The following is a 22,675-nucleotide window of genomic DNA, read 5'->3' as shown; positions in this document are numbered from 1 at the left end:
TGGTGGCTTTCACTGAGGAATGGTTTTTGACATCAAGATCTGGGTGTCCGTGTGCACACCGCTCCTACGGTGTCTCGTCTAGGCCTTCATCTGCAGAGCTGGGAAGTGGGTGCCATGCACAGTAGCCCAGGCTGAGCTCTGCGGGTTTCTAGGAGTGTCCATTTGTCTTGGTCACTCTTCTCGTTGTTGTGGTGGAAAGAGCTGTCAGGAGCGACTTCAGTGAGGAAGGGCTTGTTTGGTTCACAGTTTCAAAGGACACAGTCCACCACGGAGGGGCAGCATTTGTGGTGATGGTAGTAGCAACAGCAGAGGCTTGTTACAGGAGTGATCACAGACCTGAGCCCCAAGTGCCCATTCCTAGTGACCTACTGCTGCTGGTTAGACCCCGTCTCCAAGATGTTCTATAACATGCCCCCCACACATATACACACACACACACAACACACATACACACACATACACACACACATACACACACACATACACACACACACACACACACATACACAACACACATACACACACACACATACACACACACATACACACACACATACACACACACATACACACACACACACACACACACACTACCACCATCTGGGGACCAAGTCCTCAGACACTGGCATTGGTGAGGGATATTTCACACCTAGTCACAGCACCGTCTGTATGTTTATTCCAGTAATCAGGAGCTCACAGTGAAGCATCCACACAGGCATTCCAGCCGCCTGCTCTTACCTGTCAACTCACTACAGCAGTGAGAAATCCGACTGCTTGCCGCTTGTTGGCTTCCTTGCTTGAGTGTGTGTGCCGTCTGTGTGCCGTACAGCAGCATGAGAATTAACGACTCCATCAGCAGTCCAGCGCTCATGCATGGCTGATTTGTGTGCATTCTTCCTGTGGACCTCACACGTTCCCGAAGTTCTTAGGTCACTGCCTCCCCTCACTCCCTTCAGTGAGGTGGAGCAGATGTTTGTAATGCTCTTGACTCTGCTGTCACGTGCTGCATTCCACCCCGAGGCTCTCCTGACTGCTTAAATGATCTTTAAAACATTCACGTATGTCAAGCACGTGCTGTAAAGTTCAGCATGCCTGCACAAGTGTAGCGCATCACGCCCCCAGGAGTAGATGCTCGCACAGGTGGCTTAACCACACTAAAATGCCCGTGTGTTTTACCTACTCAGTAGTCTCCTGTCCCACAGCCCTGGTGACAAGTGACCTTTTCCAGATAAATTTCCAGATTTATAACTGAAATCATACAGTAGCTTCTCCAGACTAGATTCTTTCACTAGCAGCATGCATTGAAAGTTTACTTGTATCCCTTTGTGGCTGGATAGTTTATTTCTTTTCATGGATGAACAATATTTTATTGTAGGAATAGATCACTGCTTATCCTTCATATTTTGAAGGACATATCTACAGGGTTAGAGATAAAGCTGTCACAAACATCTACAAGCAAATTTGAAACCATAGACTCACAAATATAGACAGAATAAAATTCTTTAATTTTGCCAATACAAATAGACTAGATATTATAATTGGAATTCCTGCTTGATAACTGTTCTATGTAATTTTACTATGTTAAAGTTAAAACCTTCCTTTTTGATTAGACAGAAAAGGGGAAGTGCTGTGGGCTGTCTTTCTGTACACTGTGAATATGTGTTGCTATGACTGATTAATAAAGAAGCTGCTTTGGCCTATGGCAAGTCAGGTTATAGCCAGGCAGGAAATCCAAGAGAGAGACAGGAAAAAGAAAGGCAGAGATGGAAGAGACACCAGCCTGTCGCCCAAGATGCCAGCAGACTGGTAATGCCACTGCCATGTGGCAACATATAGATGAATAGAAATGGTTTAAGATATAAGAGCTAGCTAGCAAGAAGCCTGCCATAGGCCATACAGTGTGTAAATAATATTAAGCCTCTGAGTGATTATTTTATAAGTGACTGCAGGACCACAGGGCTGGGTGGGACCAGAGAAACCTTCTGGCTACACAGATTTTTAAAGATTTACTTTTATTTGTGGTGTGTGTGTGTGTGTGTTGTGTGTGTGTGTGTGTGTGTACGATGTGTATATGACGTATGTGTATGTGTGTGAGATGTGGTGTGTGTGTGTGTGTGTGTGTGTGATGTGTGGTGTGGTGTGTGTGTGTTATGTGTGATGTGTAGTGTGTGTGTGTGCGCGCGCGCGCATGTGCGCATGCGCGCACGCATGATGTGTTATGGTGTATGTGTGTGTGTGTGGTGTGTGTGTGTGTGTGTGTGTGTATGATGTGTGTGCAGGTGTTTTTGGAGGCCTGAAGAGGCTGTCAGAGCCACTGCTCTGGAGTTACAGGCAGTTGTGAGCTGGCTGATGAGGTGCTGGGAACCGAACTCTGGTCCTATGGAAGAGCAGCAAGTGCTCTTAGCAGCTGAGCTTTTCCCCAGCACCACATGCAGATTAGTGAGCACAGGGTCTGCAAACCAGTTCAGGAAAATTTTCCCAGTGTGGCTGCTGGATTCTAGAGTGAGACTATGCTTAACACTGTAAGAAATTACCAAACTGTCTCCCAAAGTGGCTTTTGTATTCTCTACAGGATATGTTTTTAAACTTTAAATCAAAAGTAACTGCTGGCCTTGAATGTGGTTCTCTAAGAACTGAACAATGCCCAGTAATAAGCAGCAGGAAGCCATATTTGTTCATTGTCAGACAGTTAGTAACCTCTCTATATTCAGACCAGCATTTGGCTGGTAGAAGTTTCTGTGCCAATGGAGATGCTATAAATGTGCTCCACCAATTTGGTAGCAACTTGACACGTGTTGCTGTCCATCAAACACGTGGAATGTGGCTGGTATGACTTAGGAACCAACGTTAAGTTATCTCATTTAAATAACTGAAGCGTAACTTTACTTACAAATGGCTAATTGCATTCACATAGATGTCAGAGTTCTGGATCATTGGAACGATTTTGCCTTTGACTTGGGGCCGGGGAGATGCCGCAGAGGATTCAAGGCAGTGTGATGATTCCACTCAGTTTTGAAACATTACCTGAGATGCTGTGTCGGGAGACAGAGGTCACAAGGGATGCAGAGGGGCTGCCGAGAAGGCTGCTATTACAATCCAGAAAACAAATGCTAGCTCGCACCAGCATTGTGGTATCGGGGTGAAGAGAAGAGACCAGGTTCTCCATGTGTGTTTAAGCTAGCGATCATGGGAATGGCCAGGTACACACTATAATTATGGCAAAGGCAACTAAGATTAAATGGGAATTTAAGGTCTCGTCTGTTCACTGGCTCCTTTCTCCTTAAACAGCTGGTTCCACTGTTCAAGCTGAGGGCTCCGGGAACAGTCAGGGTCAGCCTCCAGGACTCTGGCTGGTTTGTTCTCTTTAAATATAATCATTATTAGTGTGTGTGTGTGTGTGTGTGTGTGTGTGTGTGTGTGTCCGTCCCCCTGTGAATGGAGGTGCCTGCAGAAGCCAGCAACATCAGATCCTTTTGGAGCAATTGTGAGCTGCCTGACGTGGGTGATAGGAGTTAAATCCGAGTCCTCTGTAAGAGCACAGCGTAGTCTTAATTTACACGCCATCTCTCCAGCCCCTAAAAGTTATTTTTATGTGTCTTTCATAAAAGTAATTGCCTCCACAGTTTTGGGGTCTCTATGGTGGGTAGGCAGAGAGGGCCTGCCTGGGATTCTATTGGACTTTATGCCAGCCTCACAGGATCTCTGTAATTAGCACCATCCCATAGAAATGACATGAAAGGCACATATCTAACCTTAGGTGGCCACATTAATTAGAGTAAAAAGAACCAAGAATGCTCACGCACACCTTTAATTTGACTAGGGAGACAGACTGAGGAGGATCTCTGTGAGTTTGAGGTCAGCCTGGTCTACAGTGAGTTCTAGGACAGCCAGAGCTACAAAGTGAGACAAATCAAAAATTGAAAAAAAAAAATTCTAGTTGGGCAGTGGTGGTGGCACATGCCTTTAATCCCAGCACTCGGGAGGCAGAGGCGGGCGGATCTCTGAGTTCGAGACCAGCCTGGTCTACAGAGCGAGAACCAGGTCAGGCACCAAAACTACACAGAGAAACCCTGTCTCAAACCCCCCCCAAAAGAAATCCTGACTATAATCTCTGATATTCCAGATAAAGGATAAATTTAAGGAAATGTGTGCTATGAGTAGTGGGCAGTCACAAAAACATGGAAATATAGTTGGTGTCACCAACGCAGGACTGGATGTTGTGGGGCGTCTGGGGGACATACACCGGAGGGTGTCCCTCCTAAAGGAAATCTCCTCCTCCCTCCCTTTGGCCAACAGGGATCGTTTTATCTTTCCCTTTAAAGAAAGTGCTCCAAGACAAGGCACTGTGTCTCATCACCCTTGAGTTAGGGTCTCACTTTGACTGTGTCTTGGGACCTTTCAGCTGAGACGAGTGTTCGGAAACTGCCTGCCCCCTTTCCCACCAAAGCACTATCTGGCAATGACCGCCACCATGGCTGAAGAGAGGAGGGACCAGCTGGAGCGATACCTGCAGAATGGTAGGTACTTGAACTCTGTTTCATAGCTGAACTGCAGCGTAAATTCCCAGTCGCAAAAGCCATCTGTTTTAAAGCCCGTGTTTGGCATTTTTAACGTGGTTTATGTAATTGTGCAAACTGTACCGTAATCTAGTTTTAGAATATCATCGTCACCCCGCAGGAGACTTTCTGTCCCCCGGCAGTTCCTTCCCATTTCAGCCTCCTCCCACCAGGCCGGGAAGGCGCCACTCTAGTTTCTCTCTATACCTGCTCATTTTGGATATTTCCTGTGTGTGTGATTTTACAGTGCTGTTCTTCATATTGAGTATTTACTCGGGAGACAGAGGCAGGTGGATCTCTGTGAGTTCGAGGCCAGTCTGGTCAATAAATAGAGTTCCAGGACAGCTAGGGCACTGTTAACCAGAAAAAACCTGTTTCGAAAAAAACAAAACATTAAAAAAAAAAGAGTATTTAAAGTAGTTTAAGATTTACTCTGGAGTGTTGTGTATTGGTTTGACTGTGGGCCTGAAGACAAAATGATGGGCTGAGCTGAACCTTAGGTGTAGGAAGAATCTCGGGGCACAGCGTAGGTATGTGTTGACTACAGTGCTGGCCTGACACCTCAACCTTGGTCTTTATCAGGTCATTTGGTGTCACCATGGATGCTGGAAGAGCTGCTCTGACCCCTGTGAGGCTGACAAGGTCAAGCAAGGACACAGTACAGCTCAGTGTCATAACTCGAGTTTAGACTTTAGAGTTAAACCTAATATCAAATTCCATTTCTGCTGTGTGACCTTAGACAAGATAGACACCTCCTCTGAGTCTTGGTGTTTATCTGTAAAATGGAGGTCACAGTAGCTCCATGGTGTCTGTTGAAGATTAAATGAACTAATACACAAGGTGCTTAGCTGGCCAGCACCTGGTGCCTTGTACTAAGGACCGGTTGGAGAATATGCTTTTCAGTAGCTTTCCGTTTTCCCAGGAATCTGTGCTAAGGAACATAAAATTAGTTTGTCTCTACACCATAGCTACTCCCCGCAATACTATCACTCAGGATTTGTTTGTTCTGTTTTTGAGATAAGGTCTTGCTATGTAGCCCAGGCTAGCCTGAAACCTATGATCCCCCGGCCTCTGCCTCTCAAGTGCTGAGATTACTAGCACATGCCACCACACCAGGCTAGTAACACCCTTTACAAACAGTTTCTCGGGGCTGGAGGGATAGTGCAGTTGGTAAGAGTGTTTGCTGTGTAAGAACAAGGACCTGGGTTCAGGTCCCCAGCATCCATCATGATGTGTGTAGAAGCTGTTCGTGGCCGTGTGTGCAGACTCAGCACTGAGAGGGTGGAGACCGGAGGAAGGAGGGAGAGACCCTGCCTCAATGAAGGGATGACAGGCAGGGCGCCTGCCCCACTTTCTCTTCTGTTGCTGGAATCAAGTACACCGAGCCAGGTGACTCGGGGCAGAAAGGGTCATTTCAGCTTACCCTTTCAGATCATAGTCATCATCTAGGGAGGCCAGGCCAAGAAGAGGGAGCAGAGACCATGGAGCAATGGTGCTCGCTGGCTCCTCACACTGAGCTACCTCTCTCTCCCTCCCTCTCCCTCCCTCCCCCCTCCTCTCTCTCTCCCTCTCCCTCCCTCCCCCTCCTCTCTCTCTCCCTCTCCCTCCCTCCCCCCTCCTCTCTCTCTCCCTCTCCCTTCCTCCCCCCTCCTCTCTCTCCCTCTCCCTCCCTCCCCCTCCCCTCTCTATTTTGGTTTTTTGAGACAGGGTCTTTGTGTGTAGTCCTGGCTGTCCTGGATCTCGCTCTGTAGACCAGGCTGGCCTCGAACTCACAGAGATCCACCTGCCTCTGTCTCCCGAGTGCTGAGGTTAAAGGTGTGCGCCACTTTTAAGCCTGAGTTGCCTTTCTTATATGACCCGGAACCACTTGCCTGGCCTGGCCGCACCTACAGTGGTCTAGGTCTTCCTCCATCTGTTATTAATCAAGACATTACCCACAGTCAGGCCCACAGGCCAAGCTCCTAGTTGAGGCTCTGATGAACACAACTGACAGTGTTAACCAGGACAACACACAGTGTCTTCCTCTGGCCTCTGCACATGCACATGTGTGGACATGTGCCGGAACACACATATACAACACACAGACTCATATGCAAAGACTATCTTCAAGCATGTGTGCTCTCACGTGTACACACAGCATACACACACACACACACACACACACACACACACACACACACACACACGGGCGCGCGCGCATAATGGAGACTGAACCCAGAGCCTTGCACACTCTGCCACTGAACGACACCCCAGCCGTGCTGTGTCTCTGGGGTAGCCCCTTGAGAGCCCCTGTCACGTGATGAGGCACCCTCAACTGGTGCTTTGGGCAGACTTAAAAATTTCAGATTGCCAAGTGTCTTACCAAACTGGCTGTCTAGACTCAACTTGGAATGTGTTTTTGCTTCTTGTAGTAGTTCCATCATCATCCCAGAGGGTGATGGCTGCTGAGCATGTGGGCGGCTTGAGTAGAGGGAGGTTCCCCGGAACACTGTGGTCTTGAACTGTCAAGATGGGCTCATATCGTCCAGGCCACCTCCAGGGCGCAGACTGTCAAGTGTCCTGCATTGAGAACTCTCCCTTCCATCCTGGACCACACCGCTAGGGCAAGGTCTCAGGACTCCTGGGAGACACAGTTACAGCTCCATGCTGATCTGGCTTGCTTTCCATGTTTTTCAGTAACTGCAGACCCTCGTGTGACGAGAAGCGACGTCTTCACCCAGTTTTTAACACTGGTGCAGATGGTAAGCTTCCTTCCTGGGCGGAGCTGTCAGCCTGTGCAGAGCCTGCCGGCTTCCCGCATGCACAGACTTTCTGGACTTGGGTGAAGTAGAGTCATTTCTAGTAAGCTGGAGGTGCTTCTGGTTCGGATCCTACATGGGAGATGACGTGTGTCACTCACATTTTGGCTTACGGTTTAGCTTAGCTACTTGTTCCGTAGCCTGTGTGCCATGCATCCCCATGCTGGTCTCAAGAAAGGCAGAGAAAGCTGGAGTTTTTAGCACTCAGGGACCCCATAACTGAGATGAGACCCAAGGGCTGTAGCCATAGTGCAGACTTCGGGACAGCAGGCCCTGCTGGCTGCTGCCTGCATGTCTGTCTGTCTGTCTTCCTAACTTGGTTGGCATAAAGCAGCTCCCCATCCATGGCCCAGGAGCCACTGGTCAGTGACCGCCTAGGCTGAAACTTTGGCAAGCATTTGTTCAGCACACCACACCTTTCATTCCCTTTGCACGTGTGGAGACATTTTTGTGTCTGTGCTGGGGACCTTGACTGAACAGAAAGGGAATGAAGTTCCACAGTAACTTACTGTTGGATCAGATTCCTGTTTTAATTACTTTCACTGGCCAGGACCAGAATGAAGGTCAGAAACAAGGATGAGAGGTTCACTTTGGCTCATCATTCCGGTCCATCAGGTGGGAAGGGCTGGAGACTTCTGGGCAACGGTTGTGCATATCACTGTAGAGAGAACGGAGGACACACCAGAACCAGGACTGGACTGGAAATTCCAAAGGCCCGCCTCTAGTGGTAGGCCACCCCTCCTAAGGGGTCCACAGCCTCCAGAAACAGAACCCCCAAATAGGAAGCAAAAACATAAAACAGCAGCCTGCCAGGGGCTCCTGTCAGATCAAACCACGATCTTAAGCCCTCACAGGGGAGGAGTGAGACCTTGACGAGCCTTGCAAAGACTCAGGAAGTTTTACTAACACAAGGTCCACATATGTGCATGTGTTAAGTCAGAGAAATGGCTCCAGAACCTTCCGCAGTCTAGTGGTTTTATTTTGTAAGCACTCTTTTCTTTTTCATGATGCTGGGGATATGACCAATTATGCACACGCTAGGCAAGTGCTCTACCACTGTGGTCCGTCTGAAGCCCTTGTGCGTAGTTCCAGTGGCTTAAACACGCACAAACTCTCTTTTGATTGCTGCTGTAGTAATGGTGATGGTGGATACTTCATCAGAATGTGCACGGTGCAAAGGAACTCTGCTTTCCTCACAGTCTCTCTACCTAGGAAAACCCTTATTTTCAATTTAGTGTGTAGTCTTTCTAGATAATCTGGGCAGGTCCAAGAATATGAATACACATTTTCTTTTACAAGTAAGCACATAGCAGACACACTTTCTTTTTAGATATTGTCTCCCGGTGTATTCCAGGCTGTTCTTCTCAACCCATTGTGTAGCCTATGCTGGTCTGAAGCTCCTGCTTCAGCCTCCTACGTGCCAGGGTTATCGGCATGCATCAATGTGCCTGGCTCACACTTGACACAGGGTTTCTCTGTGTAGTTTTGGTGCCTTTCCTGGAACTCACTCTGTACACCAGGCTGGCCTCGAACTCACAGAGATCCATCTGTCTCTGCTTCCTGAGTACTGGGAATTAAAGGCATGTGCCACCACTGCCCGGCCAGGCTTACACTTCTTAAAATTTGCTTTTTAAAACTTGAAATCTGGGCTTGGAGAGATGACTCTCTGGAAAAGATTGATTATTCCTCTAGCAGAGGACCCTAGTTAGGTTCACAGCACCCATGTCAGGCCTGTAACTCTGGTTCCAGGGAGATCCATGCATTCTTCTTGCTACTGTGTGTGTGTGTGTGTGTGTGTGTGTGTGTGTGTGCGCGTGCGCGCGTACAGAGAATTAAAAATAAAAAAAATTTAAAGCTAGAATTCTTGTGGCTCACTAAATGTCAGTACACATAAAGATAAGTTTGACCTATTTTCTGGGGGGTGCATTATAGCTTTTGCTTTCTTGCTTTAAGAAAATACCTCTTGTGGGCTATCAGTGTTGTGGGGTTTTGTTTTGTATTAATTCTTCTAACAATTTTTAAAGGGTTTTTGGCTAGTTTTAGGGCCTTGGGAGTCTTACTTTCTAGCTCTGTATAAAGCTGTGCTTTGTGGTGTCTCTTTTCTGTGTTCTGATTAATTTTCACTCTGGCAACGACTTTTTCTTTTCCATTGTTTGCCCACGAGCTTTGCCAGCTCACTTTTAGACTCATTTCCCCAGCTAAGGCTGGAGCCTCCCACTCTTTGAGGACTTCATATGGAGACGCGTTGTTCTTCCCAGTCCCTCCACCACCCCTGTCTGCATGGGCTAACGCCTCCTCTGCAGCATGTCGTCACGTCACGTCACGCCACATCACGTCACGTCACGCTGGTCACGCTTTCCCCTCTTGCAGCTTTTGTTTTTGATTGAGCAAAGCCCAGGTCCTGACAGCTCATTGGTCCTTGTCTCCTGAGCAGCCATTGGCTGATACGTATGGCTGGAGAATGACAGAGTCGCTGGTGTTGGTATTCCTGGATCTTGGGTCTTGTTTCTGAGCCTTTTCTCATTAATTGCTCTGTCCTAAGATCCCCGCAGCCTGGTCTCTCCAGTAGTGATGCATAAGCCACGCGTCTCTTCCAGTGACCTGCATTTCAAATGCTTCTGTCCACTCAGATGAGCAGCTGCAGATCCGGCTTGGTGATGGTGAATCTGGCTCAGGAGCAAGCAATGGATGATATTTTGACTTCTGTGACTTGGGATGATGTATTCAAACAATCCTCTTCCCTCCCCTTCCTTTTCCTATGACTTCTCCGTTTCCTTCTCCTCCTCTCTTTCCCATTTCCCAGTCTCCTTTCTCTTCTACAGGGCTCACTAGATCACGGGCTGGCCTTGAACTTGCAATCTTGTTTCTGCATCCCAACTGCTAGGATCACACGTGACAACAGCACTGGGTTTATTTAGTTTCTTTGCACGTCAGTTTCTCCAGCTGGAAAACGGGGAGCCGAGCTCCTGTTTCGGGTCACTTGGAGGATTAAACCAAAACGCTCTGAGCACTGGTGGCCGCATACTGCTACCACGCAGGAGGTCAGCACTCTTGTGGCTGATGCCAGGCTCGTTTCCTCTTCCTGCACCTGCTGGAAGGTAGTCTTTAGGGACCACACCTCTTCAGATGGCCCCTGAGCCATGTTCTTGGCTAAGCCCTTGGGATGAACTGCCCCAGACAGCTTATGTGGACTGGATTGGCTCCTTTGCTGGTGTCCTGACGGGTCCATTTGGCTGTGCTGAACAGGCACCCAGAGTGCCCTGGGCTCAGGCCTGGGACTGTTTTCCAGTTTTCAAAGATGGCTCTCCTTTTCCTTGTTTTCACCATACCTCCAAAAGGCGAGCAGGGCAGAGGAAGCCTCATTCCTGACGGTGTCTTTAAAAGAGGTTTATATAAAAACTTGAAAAGAAAATTAAGTTTGAATCAGCAAGGTGGTCCTGTTAGATACCATGTCTTGTTTTATCTCTTTGTATGTTCTACACTCAACAAATATGTCTTAAGGGGTTGCTGTTAATCAGCACTTCACTAGAGACAGAAGACAATGCTCAGACTGACTCATGGACTCTGTCGACTTGGGGTGACAGAAAAAGTCTCTAGGTGTATAAATAAATGGACCAGGCCCTGCCTGTGCTGCGGTGTCCCACGGGTAGACACTCAGGCTCAGCACTTTGGCCACATTCCTGGAGAGCGTTATCAACCTGTCCAGATGTTCATCCCCTCAGCCCTGGCACAGCAGGGGCCTGCTGTCTCTAACGACCACTTACCTGAAGGAAGTCTGGACATGCTGTTGTTTTCTATGAGGTTATGTGAGATCTAGAGAGGAGGGGCCATGCTTGGGAAGATGATGTTAAAAAGGTGATGTCTTCAAGGTTCCTAGAGTGGGCATGACAGAGTATATATATATAATAATACTAAAAAAAAAAAAAAAAAAAAAAAAAAAATATATATATGCTCTGCCTCTTGTTGGGGATAAAAACAACAGAATCTGGAGGCGCACGCGCGTGCGCATGTGTGTGTGTGTGTGTGTGTGTGTGTGTGTTGGGGGTGTGTGCTCTGGGCTGATACTTGTAAAGGGGAAGCAGTAATTGGTTCCCACGGAGGGTGGGTCTGCAGCTCACTGTACCCCAGCTCACTGGCTGACCCACAGCTGGGTAATGGATTAGCAGCAACACACAGATGTCATCAGTGTGGAAGTGAAGGGATGTCTGAGCTCGCACAGTGAGGTTGCTCCTGCAGGCTGGTGGGAGACTGAAGAACCATGATAAGCAGGGGTGTGTGGGTCTGCCACACGGTGGAGCCACCGAGCGGGTCCCACGGAGCGGGTCCCACGGAGCGGGTCTCCACCGAGCGCGTCCCACCGAGTGGCACAAGGCAGCTTAGCCACCTGGATATTTGCACTGCATCTGGTAAGTGCAGTGCCATAGGCCAAATCATCGTGTGGTCCCTTCTGGGAGAGCGTCTCCTTGCCTCTGGGCAGGGACATGCGTATGGAACCGGTGTGACCATCTAGGAGCCCTTCTGGGAAAAGTTCCATCGAGGACAGCAAAAGCCCAGCTGCAAAAGTAAAAGGGGGTTGGCCCTAAAGAGGTGTTTGGTGTGCCGGGTTCCTTGCACCCCGTTATTGCTCATGATGTGTAGAGAGAGGTTATTTGAAGTTGACGTGCTTCTAGTCCAGCAGAAGATCTGGACCCAAATCCACAGAGCCTGGATTCAGAGTCCCTGGTCCTCCGCACTGTTAGGTATTCCTGGTGGACACCGCTCCCTGAACCTCCATGCAATTTTCCTGGCCTTGTGTGTCCAGACTTCACTCATCAGCTAACAATGCTCTGGATCTTCGTTCACGGACGCTTTAGAGACAAACGGACTTTGAAAGGCAAGACCGAAGTCTGTAGACTGAAGATCTCTTCACCCACCTGCTCGACCAACCACAGTGTTCCTCGGAGCCCTGAGAAGGACAGTTGAGAACAAGGGAGGCGTTAAGAGCCCCTCACCCCTGGGAACTTAGGACAGCGTCTTACTCACTTAGGAAGTTTTCCCTACTGGGCTCTTGTTGGGAACACTGGGACCCTGGAGAGAGATGATTGGGGCACATCATTGAAGCAGCAGAAGTGTGGACCGTGTGAGTTCATACCTGAACTTGCTCAGTGTTCTCAAGAAGGAACACTGTGAACTTCTGATTCTCCAGCCTCCACTGTACAGTTTCTATGGCACTGGGGTCAAACCTGGAGCTTTCGTATTCTATCAACCGAGTGCCTGGAGCGCCCTTGATGCCTTCATTTAATATCTGTCGCCACTAAGTGAAATCAAAGCTGTGCGGCTTTCTCCTCAATCCTACCTCTAACAGGAAAGCAATGTCCGTGGCACCTGAATGTCTAATGCCCGTGATGAGCTCTGCTCCACATTCCTCGAGCGTCCCCTCCTGAGCCCTTGCCACAGTTTCCTGAGGAGGACACTGTTATAACCCTTACTGTAGACCCGAAGGAATGAGGTATGGAAAGCGGAAGGGATCCGTCTAGGTTGACACAGAGTCTCTTGCCAGGGACAGTGGAACCTCCACAAGACCCCAAAACAGTGGAGTTGAGAGAACTTCCAGAGTGCTGAAGACATGGAGGTGCTGGGGAGACACCGAGGCCCCACAACCATGAGTGTCTCTTCCATTTAGCTTTCCCTGTCATCCCATTTACAATATGCTGGCAGGGACTGGAGACATGGCTCAGAGATTAAGAGCACTGACTGCTCTTCCAAATGTACCTGAGTTCAATTCCCAGCAACCACATGGCAGCTCACAACTGTCTGTAACTCCAAGGTCTGACACCCTCACACAGACACTCATGCAGGCAAAACACTAATGCACATTAAAAACAAACAAACAAACAAACAAACAATATGCTGGCAGTAAAGGAAGCTGTTTCTCCAGATCCTTCAAGTCATCCTAGAAAATGATGGAGTTGAGAGTGAGTCTTGAAACCCACCCCCATTCCCCACCCCAACCCCCATGAATCTGAAACAAAAGCTGGGTAGCCTGGACTTGCCAGGTGTTGCAATTTTGTTGCCCTGAAACCTTAACTCGGTGTCTTATGCTAATGCTAGGCAAATCACGTCAGCACTAGGTTGAATTTCTAGCTGCCTATCTGGTGTTCAGGCACTGGGAAGTTGAGCTAGGGATGGTGGCGCACACCTTTAACTCCAGCACTCAGGAGGCAGAGGCAGGCTGACCCTGTGAGTTCCAGGCCAGCCTGGGCTACAGAGTGAGATCCTGTCTTGTAAAAGGGGTGAGGGTGGAATTGGTCACTGTGGTGGAAAGCCTTACCCATACAGAGTGTCACCCGAGAGCTAGACTTTTAGGGGTGCTTAGAAGTATCTAAAACGAGTTAATTCTGAGATTACTTAAGCAAGATGTAGATAGTTCTTATCAAAAGATTTTTTCCCTCCCAAATGGATGCTCTGTTGGTATTTGGAAGCAATTCGGACTTCACGCTATTGCCTCGGCTCCTCTTCTGGCCCCTCTTCACCTCTACTCTGCCCCACCAAGAACATCCTTTAAATTCCACGCTGGGTGTTCGTTTCGTTGAGTGCTATCTCCTGCACACGGTGGGCACAGGGGCCCTGCCCACGGCGGGCACACAGGGGTCCTGCCCACGGCGGGCACAGGGGGGGGGGGGGGGGCGGGCACACAGGGGCCCTGCCCACGGCGGGCACAGGCAAGGACTGCTGGCTCCCTCTGTGCTGGGTGTGGAAACTGATGGCTGTCTTTTTATTTATAGCACACATTGAACATCACCACCCAGAAAACTGCTCTGGCTGTATTTCTGCCCAACGGAAGGAGCATTAACGTGGAGGTTCTAACATCGGATACAGCGGAAAGGGTTCTCGAGGTAAACTTGGTTTAGTTTCGGCTCCAGGAAGTGCAGAAGCAGGTCTTATGAGGCAGAGACTTGAATGTGATTACCTTCCAGAAGTCCCCTGTCTGTCCTTTTACTCTGTGGATGATCTGCAGAGGTACTGCTTATAAATCACCCACGAAGGGAAACTGACCGAGGAGGCCAAGATACAGCCCATCCTCAGGGCCTCCTTCATTTTACCCTTCCTGAGGCTTCTGAGGTTTTCCTAAGGTTGTGGCTACTTCCCTGGCATTCACCAGGCTGGGCCCTGGTAATATGCAGAAGCCTCTGTCTCAGGATGTCACATGGCCGGCAGCAGGAAGGAGGGTGGTGCCTGGCAGAGGTCATACCCAGTGGGTAGTGGCAGGTCACGCCTGGCAGAGAGTGACAGGGGCATTTCTTTCTTGGCAGGGCAGGCAGTCTTTCTTGAAGACTTCTCTCATACATAGGAAGCCCCAGGAGCTTCATTCCATAGGGTCTCATGCTGGGTACCAAGGGTACCTGAGTTTGAGAAATTTTGAGGACGACAAAGAACATTCTCCCGCTTCAGATGTGGCTCTCAGCAGCTCTGCCTCCTGGGCCGGATCCCTCTGCCCAGCTGGGTTGCAGAGGGATCGCTGTCTTCCCCAGTCTTAAATGTGTAGACTAGGTGGAGGAGAGGGGTGGCCTGTGGTCCCTGCTGAGAGAAAGTGAATGGAGGTACATTTTTGTGAGGTCAGCATTTGTGGTAAATATGAAGCCACAGATATTGAAATGAAAGCCAGCTGATGTCAAAGAGGAGCATGCTGGACCTAGAGTCGGAGGTCTCCATGGCTCCAAGGCCGTAGTAAGTTACACTTAATGGTATCCGAAGTTTACACTGGACCAAAGCCATGGTAAATTACACTTGACCATGGCAGAAGGCAGCAAAGAGAAGCAGGCCTGTGTGTCAACGGAGAGTACCGCACATTTTTATACACCACTGAACAGCGGGAGATGCCTTGTGCTTGGTGCACACAGGAAGTGCAAGCCCAGGGCTGGATGTCACAGAAAACAGATGTTTGTGGAGAATGCTGCCATCCTCCATCAGATGATAAGCACTGGAATAATCCAGGATATATGTCCAAATTCAAGACAGAGCAACCAGCCTCAGTAGAGGCCAGTGTGTCCACTGCAGTGACACTAGTTTTGATTTTACTCACTCTAATTTCCTATCTTCCCAAGATTTCTAGAATGAATGTTTCATTAGCTACTTCTCTCAATGCCCCAACAGGAACAGTTTCAGGGAGGAAGCTTTCTTTTGGTTCCTGGTTTGGGAGGGTGTAGTCCATCATGGTGAAGCTCATGATGACAGAAATGTACAGCTGTGACTTCTCACATCCCAGCAGACCAGGATTTCAGGTGGAGTTTCTCAGTGTTCTGGCAGCCGCTCCCAAATAACCACTCAGAGACTTATTAATTATAAATGTTTGGCCGACAGCTTAGTCTTGTCTCCAGTCAGCTCTCACAACTTAAATTAACCCATTTCTATTCATCTATGTGCTGCCTTGAGACTTGTTTACTTCATCTATGAAATTCCCATGTTGCTTCTTCCAAGTCTGGCTCGAAATTCCTCAGACTCTGTCCTTCTTCCCAGCATTCTCCCTGCCCTGAAAATCCTGCCTAGCTATTGGCCAATCAGCTGTTTATTAGCAATGAGAACAACACATTTTCACAGTGTACAGAAGGATTATTCTACAACACAGCATAGAGAATCTGGGCTAAAAGTAAAACTGGCCCATAACCAGCCTCAGTCCCACAAATTTACAATGGCTCCATGTCCAAAAGTGTCCATATTTCCTAAATGCAGTACCACCAGCTGGGGACCAAGAGTTCAAATGCATGAGCCTGTGGAGACCATTTCAGATTCAAACTGTAACAAAGATGGATGATTGTTAGATTACAAAATGTTTCTTTGAATGTCTGCTGGCCTGCAAAAGCATTTGCTGTTGGTGTGCACTGGTCCCTTCCGGTCTTGCCACCACAGCCTGGAAGTGTGGCCATTAGCCTAATATTCCCGCTTTGCTTGTTCCTGGCCAAGGTGGTGGCGCACAAACTCGGACTGTATCCAGAACTCTTGGGCTACTTCGGCCTTTTTCTCATCCGGTGTTTCCCAGAGGGCAAGATCTCTGGTAAGATGGGAAAGAGGAACAAAGGAGATGCACAGGTGTGAGCAGGGGCTTGGCCCTGAGGTGTGTGGGGCACCCGCAAGGGACTGGCCGCTCCCCCAGGTCACGGTTTCTACTGTTCTCAGCCCCAGATCAAAGATTCGGGAAATGTAGCCAACGGTGGTGCTCACTGCTTATCCCAGCACTCAGAGGCAGAAGCAGACGGATCTCTGAGAGTTTAAGGATATCTTGGTCCTACATAATGAATTCCAGGACAGTCAGAGCTACAGTGAGACCCTGTCTTAAACAAACAGAGCTTTGGAAAATGGAAGATTGTGTCATTGCTCAGAGAGAGGGGACAAGCAGTCCGTAGACAGGTGGTACGTCATTTCAACTTCACATTACGGTGACATAATGCCTGACAGAAACAACGTAGGGAAGAATGATTTATTTTCCCATGACAGGGAGGAATGAAAGTATTTAACTCAAGCTACAGGGGCAGAGCAGAGCAGTTCACATCGTGGCAGACAGGGGGCAGGGCAGAGCAGTTCACATCGTGGCAGACAGGGGGCAGGGCAGAGCAGTTCACATCGTGGCAGACAGGGGGCAGGGCAGAGCAGTTCACATTGTGACAGTCAGGGGGCAGGGCAGAGCAGTTCACATCATGGCAGACAGGGGGCAGAGCAGAGCAGTTCACATCGTGGCAGACAGGGCAGGCAGAGCATTCAATTGTGACAGTCAGGGGCAGGGCAGAGCAGTTCACATCATGGCAGACAGGGGGCAGAGCAGAGCAGTTCACATCGTGGCTTATAGGGGGCAGGGCAGAGCAGTTCACATTGTGACAGACAGAGGGCAGGGCAGAGCAGTTCACATTGTGACAGACAGGGGGCAGGGCAGAGCAGTTCACATTGTGGCAGGGGCAGGGCAGAGCAGTTCACATCGTGGCCCATAGGGGTCAGGGCAGAGCAGTTCACATCGTGACAGACAGGGGGCAGAGTGCCGGAAACAGAGAAAAAGAGTAGGGAGGGAAAACAAAACAAAGGCACGCGCCCAGGTCCACTTTCCCCAACGCGGCCGCCCTCTTACCCCCTTCCAATGCCATTGTATTATGAATCCAAGAAGGAATGAAGCTGTGCATTACGCCAGTCCCTCTGTGATGTAATTGTATCTGGAAACACACACGCACGCACGCACACGCACGCGCACACACATACACACACACACACACACACACACACACACACGCACGCACACACGCGCACACACGCGCACACACGCGTGCACACAGTGAGAGGGAGAGAGAAGGAGAGGCGTTAACCATCACTAGTGCTGTAGTCAAACCTAACTCTAAGGCTGGTACACTACCTGCACCTCCTCTGGTGTCTACTGTGGTCCTAACCTTGGGGTCCTCTCATCGCCATTCCTGGCCTTGGGACTGGCCGTGCCACAGCCTCCTGGTTGATGAGGTGCTAGACTCTGTACCAAGTCAGACACCCCACGAACACACAGATCCTCGATACAGAGTATTTGCTATGAAATGTGGATGGTGTATGAGTGCTTAGATTCTTTCTAAAATCCCAACAGTGAAAGACGACAGTCTGCCTGGGACTTTTGCTCTCTCTCCCTGGGTTCTAGATGACGCAAGGCCTTTAAAGCTGTGAAATGCTATCAGTTACTTGATAGCAGGTGCTTTTGAGTTGGAACTCAAAGGACTTGGGGTAGGCTGTACCCCAGGGGCTGTGGAGTCCTGGAGTGGTGCTGGTACCCCTGGACCTAGCTCTTCATCTGAACCCCAGGGTAAAATACCTTACCCAATGTGCTGGGACTTGATGAGAATTAAATAGCATTCACTTTTTTGGGATGACTTTCAGAAAGCTGAAAATGCATACACATGCAAGAGAGTATTTTTGTTCCTTCCTACCCCCAATAATACTGCCTTGCCCTCTCATTTGAAAGCTGTTTGTAAACTGTGTGTGCTGTTTCTACCAGGTAGGACCGCCTGTCATGAGCACACTATTCCAGAACCAGACAAACACGTTTGTGCTTTATCACAATGTCAGGTTTTATGGAATGACAGACACTAAGTTCACAAGGAGCAGCGGTTTCAGTGGTCGCGATCTGCTGGGTTACCCTGCCTGCCCGGGTAACCTGGCGAAGGTAGCTTTCTGGGCTCCTTATCTTAATTACTAATATTAATGCTCATATCATACATCACACAGAACACAGCTAATTCATCTCTGTATTTTCTATATGTGGTTTCCATAATGAGTACAAATTAGAGAGAAGGCGAGGGAGTACAGAGGTTGAAGAGATGGTAACAGAAATGCCGTGGAGTCAGTGCTGCCAAGATAGAAAGCCGAACCAGCTGAGGGAGGATGCTTCGCTGTGGACCAGGTCTCAGGAGCCAGGGTTGAGAGTAAGGATGCACTTGGCTGCAGAGAGGGGCGGCAGAAGTGGACCCAGAGCAGAGCCAGGAGGTATCAACCACTTTATGGGATCCAGGTGAAGGAGTTCCACCCTTTGCTTGGTGTGTTGTGTCTAATAAGTTGTGGAGCCTTGTTTCCCAATATGATTTTAATATGCCCATGTGCCCCCACAGCCTCAATTCATCCTGACAGGGCAGCGCCCCCCCGCCCCGTGAAGAAATGTCATTTCTCAGTCTGTGCTGGGTGGGTGATGCAAGGCAGATGGTGGCGACATCATCAGCCCTCAAAACAAAACAAACAGTGAAACGACAAACAAAACCCAAACAAACAAAACAAGAAAAAGCTGTAAAATGGAGTTTCTAGGGCGAGGCACAGGCTGAAAAGAACAGTTTCATGCGATGTGGGGGAACTCAGAGCCGGGCCGAGCCTGACCTCCACGCTGCCTTTCCCCGTCTAGTTGTGAAGAAGCTGGCTGACTTTGAGCTGCCGTCCACTAGTCTTCAGAGTTCTGAGCGGGAAGACTGCAAGATAGGACTCAGAAAGTGGTGAGTACTTGTGAGAGAAGCCACTGTGTGAGAACCTGTCGGTCTCACCGGCTGGAGAGACAGGTGGGGTGGAGAGGACTGAAACAGATCATGGCCAGGAGCGGATGACCACGGCTTTGCTGAGGGATGGATGATGAGCTGTAGAAACTGAAGGATTTGTTGATAATTACAAGCACATCTGATGTCTGTGGATCTGTGACACTCCCTGAAGGCTGAGGGGCCACTCAGCCGGTTTGCACTGGATTTGACCCCTTAAGCATTCAGCTCACATTCCCAAAGGGTACGCGTCAGGGCCACCCACATTTAATTGCTAGATTAAAAGGACACAAGTGTCTCTGCAGAAAACGCTCTTATTTTCTCGGGAAACAGAAGCCCTACCGAGAACAAATAACCAGAAAGTCACAATGAAAGGCAGCGTGCTTTCCAACCCTGGCCTACAACCTTTAAACCAAACTTTTAAAGGACCCCAGCCTTTATTATCATGACTGTGTTGAATTGCTACGCAAGCTGGCTCTGTCCAGCTCAGTTATTCTCTAATCTGAGGATACAAACTTTAAAAAAAAAAAAAAAAAAAGGCATCTTGAAATCTAGAGATAGAGATTTACTTGACCAATGTTATCTTGCTGGGTCTAGCTTGTGGCTTTGAATTTTGAAGGGATAGCCCCAGCTACTCAGAAACGTTTGAGAAGTCACTAAAACCGTGTGCTTTGGATATCGGAGAAAGGGAAAGGACTCTGCTTCCATGTGAGGGTTTAGACTGTTCTGGAACTGCTTCCGGTACATCTGAGCGTGGCTGTTCCTGGAATCAGAGGGCACACTCGAAGTCCCAGCCCACCACACTTCCAGCCACGTTATTTGAGCTCCTTAAACCTCAGTTTACATATCTGTAAAATGGAAAATAATCCTCTGAGGACTGTTGTCAAGATTAAAGCGGTCCCACATACTCAATAAATGCTGTCCAAGTTTGTTATTGTCACATTGATAAGAAAGATAACAGCCACAATAACAGAAAATCCCTGGGCTTAGACTCCTCAAGTTCACACATCCTGCCTGAGAACTGGACATCAAAGGAGGGTGAGAACCCTTCCCCTCACCGGAAGCCCGAGTTGGACATTACGCTCTGCCGAAGTCTTCCTCAAACAGGCACATCCTAGATGGCCAGATGCAGAGACGAGGAGAGTCCGCCACGTCACCAGCCAGCCCAGCATCCAGCAGACTGCTTCTGCTCGCGAATAGGAAGAAAAGAGGCACAGTGCTGTGGTGGGAGCTGAGGGTCAGAGTTCCACAAGGGGACAACATGATAACACCCTGGGTGTCCTGCCCTCTCTCCAGGAGGCCTTTCCTGTGGCAACAGGGAGGCCAGCTCCCCAGCTGCCTGATTCCAATGGGCGGGACTCTGCGGAAGGCCCTGCTGGAGTTTTAAGGATTTTTCCTCATCCAGGACTTCTCTGAGCACATCTCTCTAGTGATGATATGGTTCCTTCTAGACCAGAGGGTGTTGGCCATGGCAGCTCAGAGCCCAAGCCTGGACTGTGTCTCCGGGTTGTCCAACTGTGATGCAATTCTCAACCACTCAGGGCCTTCGGGGGAGTGTGGACATGTAGCTAAAGGGAACGTTAGTGGAATGTTTCAGTTGCTTCTCTCCACCAGTATGAGCTTGACCTTCAAACCCCACTTTCATCCTTTCACGGTCTGGTCCAGCTCTCTGTGGTCACGCGAGGCTCTGAACATGGTGAGCTGCTTGGCTCTGTCTCCTGGTGAGTCGTACGCCACCCACATCTCCGGTTGGCATTTCTGTCCATTCTCAGAGTGCCACTGTACTCACAACTAATCTCTGTTTATCTGGTGTTCCTCATCTGACAGAGAGACATGGATCCCCTGACACTTGCAAGTCATTCTGCCGAGACCCAGAAGGGCATCTCTAGGCTTAGGGCTGGAGTCTTCTCATCTGGTGTCAAAACAAGTTGATCAAAGCCATGGTTGGGATACATTCAGGAAGCTGACCACGCACAGAGGAGGGGTGCTAGCCAGGCTGGGGAGCAGGGCCCACAGAAGGGGGGTGCTGCAGCTGCTGCTGCAGAGCAGGCTTTCAGAGAAAAGAGAAGTCAGGAAGGAGGCACTTGAGGCAGTGGCCTTGTAAGCCAGAGGGGGAGGAGGAGAAGGGGAGAGAAAGCGTGGTGGAGTGTGGAGTTGGTGTGGGGATGGTAAGGGACAGACAGAGGGGACGTGAAAGGAGAGGTGTTCCACCCGGTGCCTCAGACGTGCGTGGAAAATGATCCAGTTCCTGCGACCCCAAGACGGGAAGGGCTGCTCAGGAAGAGTCACACCAGGAGGAAGGAGCAGAAAGCCTGGCCTGGGGCAGTGCCTGAGCTGCTCCAGAGACAGGAGAGGGCGGCCAGGTGCAGGGTGGCGAGCGTGGATGTGGGGGCAGGTGGCCAGGGCAGGTGTTACGCCATGGGGAATGGACTGCAGGACTTGGTGGCCGAGATAGGGACTAAGTGTGAACAGGAATGCACACCATTAAAGTGCGCACGCTCTCTCTCCTTGTCTTTCTCTGCCTGTCTTTCTCTGCCTGTCTTTCTCTGCCTGTCTTTCTCTGTCTCTGACTCTCTCCGTGTGTGTGTGTGTGTGTGTGTGTGTGTGTGTGTGTGTGTGTGTGTGTGCGCACATGACACCTTGACTCTAGAAGGTACCAGGTAAAAACTCACAATATAGAGATAATAAGACAAGGACACAGAAGGAATAGAGGCATAAATCAAAGGCTGGGCAAGTATAATGGCATATATAGTTTATGAGAGAAGGGGACCCAGCTCCCAGGGTGGAGGACTTGGCTTCCCAGAACATCTGTCCCTGGATAGGTCCCTGGACACGTCACCCAGGATCGTGTAATTGTACAGGTACCTGGACCCGGCCCTGGACTCCCTTCTGATGGAATGCAGAGCAGCTGGAGACCTGCTGTACATGCAGGTGAGGTCGGCACTGGCCCCTGGGGTCGGGACAGTACACCTTTCCCTAGTGTTGAGTTCTACATAGAAGAGGCAATTCACAGAGACGCTCTAAGTGGACATGCCCAGGGACTCGGGGGGGGGGGGTTGAAAGGAAAGCCATTATTTAATTTAATGGGTGGACAATGATTTGTTGTGGTCCCTGTTTCTTTGGTTTGTTTGTATTGCTTGGAATACAGCCTCACTATGGAGCCTAGCATGGCCTGGAACTGGTGATTCACCTGCCTCCCTCTTCTCTCCTCCGGTTTGGAGTCTTTGTTGGGAACTGTGAAAGGTTTTGGTGTATGCAGTGGTAACGATTACAGGACACTAAGTCTATGTCAGTCCACTTAGCTGTA

General features: G+C 49.4%; 1 protein-coding gene across 1 annotated transcript in view; it reads left to right on the top strand.

Moving 5' to 3' along the window:
• The window catches only part of Snx31 (sorting nexin 31), a 50,911-nt gene that overhangs the window by 4,419 nt on the left and 23,817 nt on the right, over window positions 1–22,675 (top strand). The window contains exons 3-8 of the mRNA XM_028884495.2: window positions 4,403–4,517; window positions 7,233–7,297; window positions 14,119–14,229; window positions 16,295–16,385; window positions 19,245–19,332; window positions 22,230–22,299. Coding sequence (XP_028740328.1) covers window positions 4,403–4,517; window positions 7,233–7,297; window positions 14,119–14,229; window positions 16,295–16,385; window positions 19,245–19,332; window positions 22,230–22,299 — 540 coding nt within the window. The remainder of the gene's footprint in view (window positions 1–4,402; window positions 4,518–7,232; window positions 7,298–14,118; window positions 14,230–16,294; window positions 16,386–19,244; window positions 19,333–22,229; window positions 22,300–22,675) is intronic.

The sequence above is a fragment of the Peromyscus leucopus genome, chromosome 20, assembly GCF_004664715.2.
Source record: "Peromyscus leucopus breed LL Stock chromosome 20, UCI_PerLeu_2.1, whole genome shotgun sequence".
Classification (NCBI taxonomy): domain Eukaryota; kingdom Metazoa; phylum Chordata; class Mammalia; order Rodentia; family Cricetidae; genus Peromyscus; species Peromyscus leucopus.
This window is presented reverse-complemented; position numbering and strand designations above follow the sequence as displayed.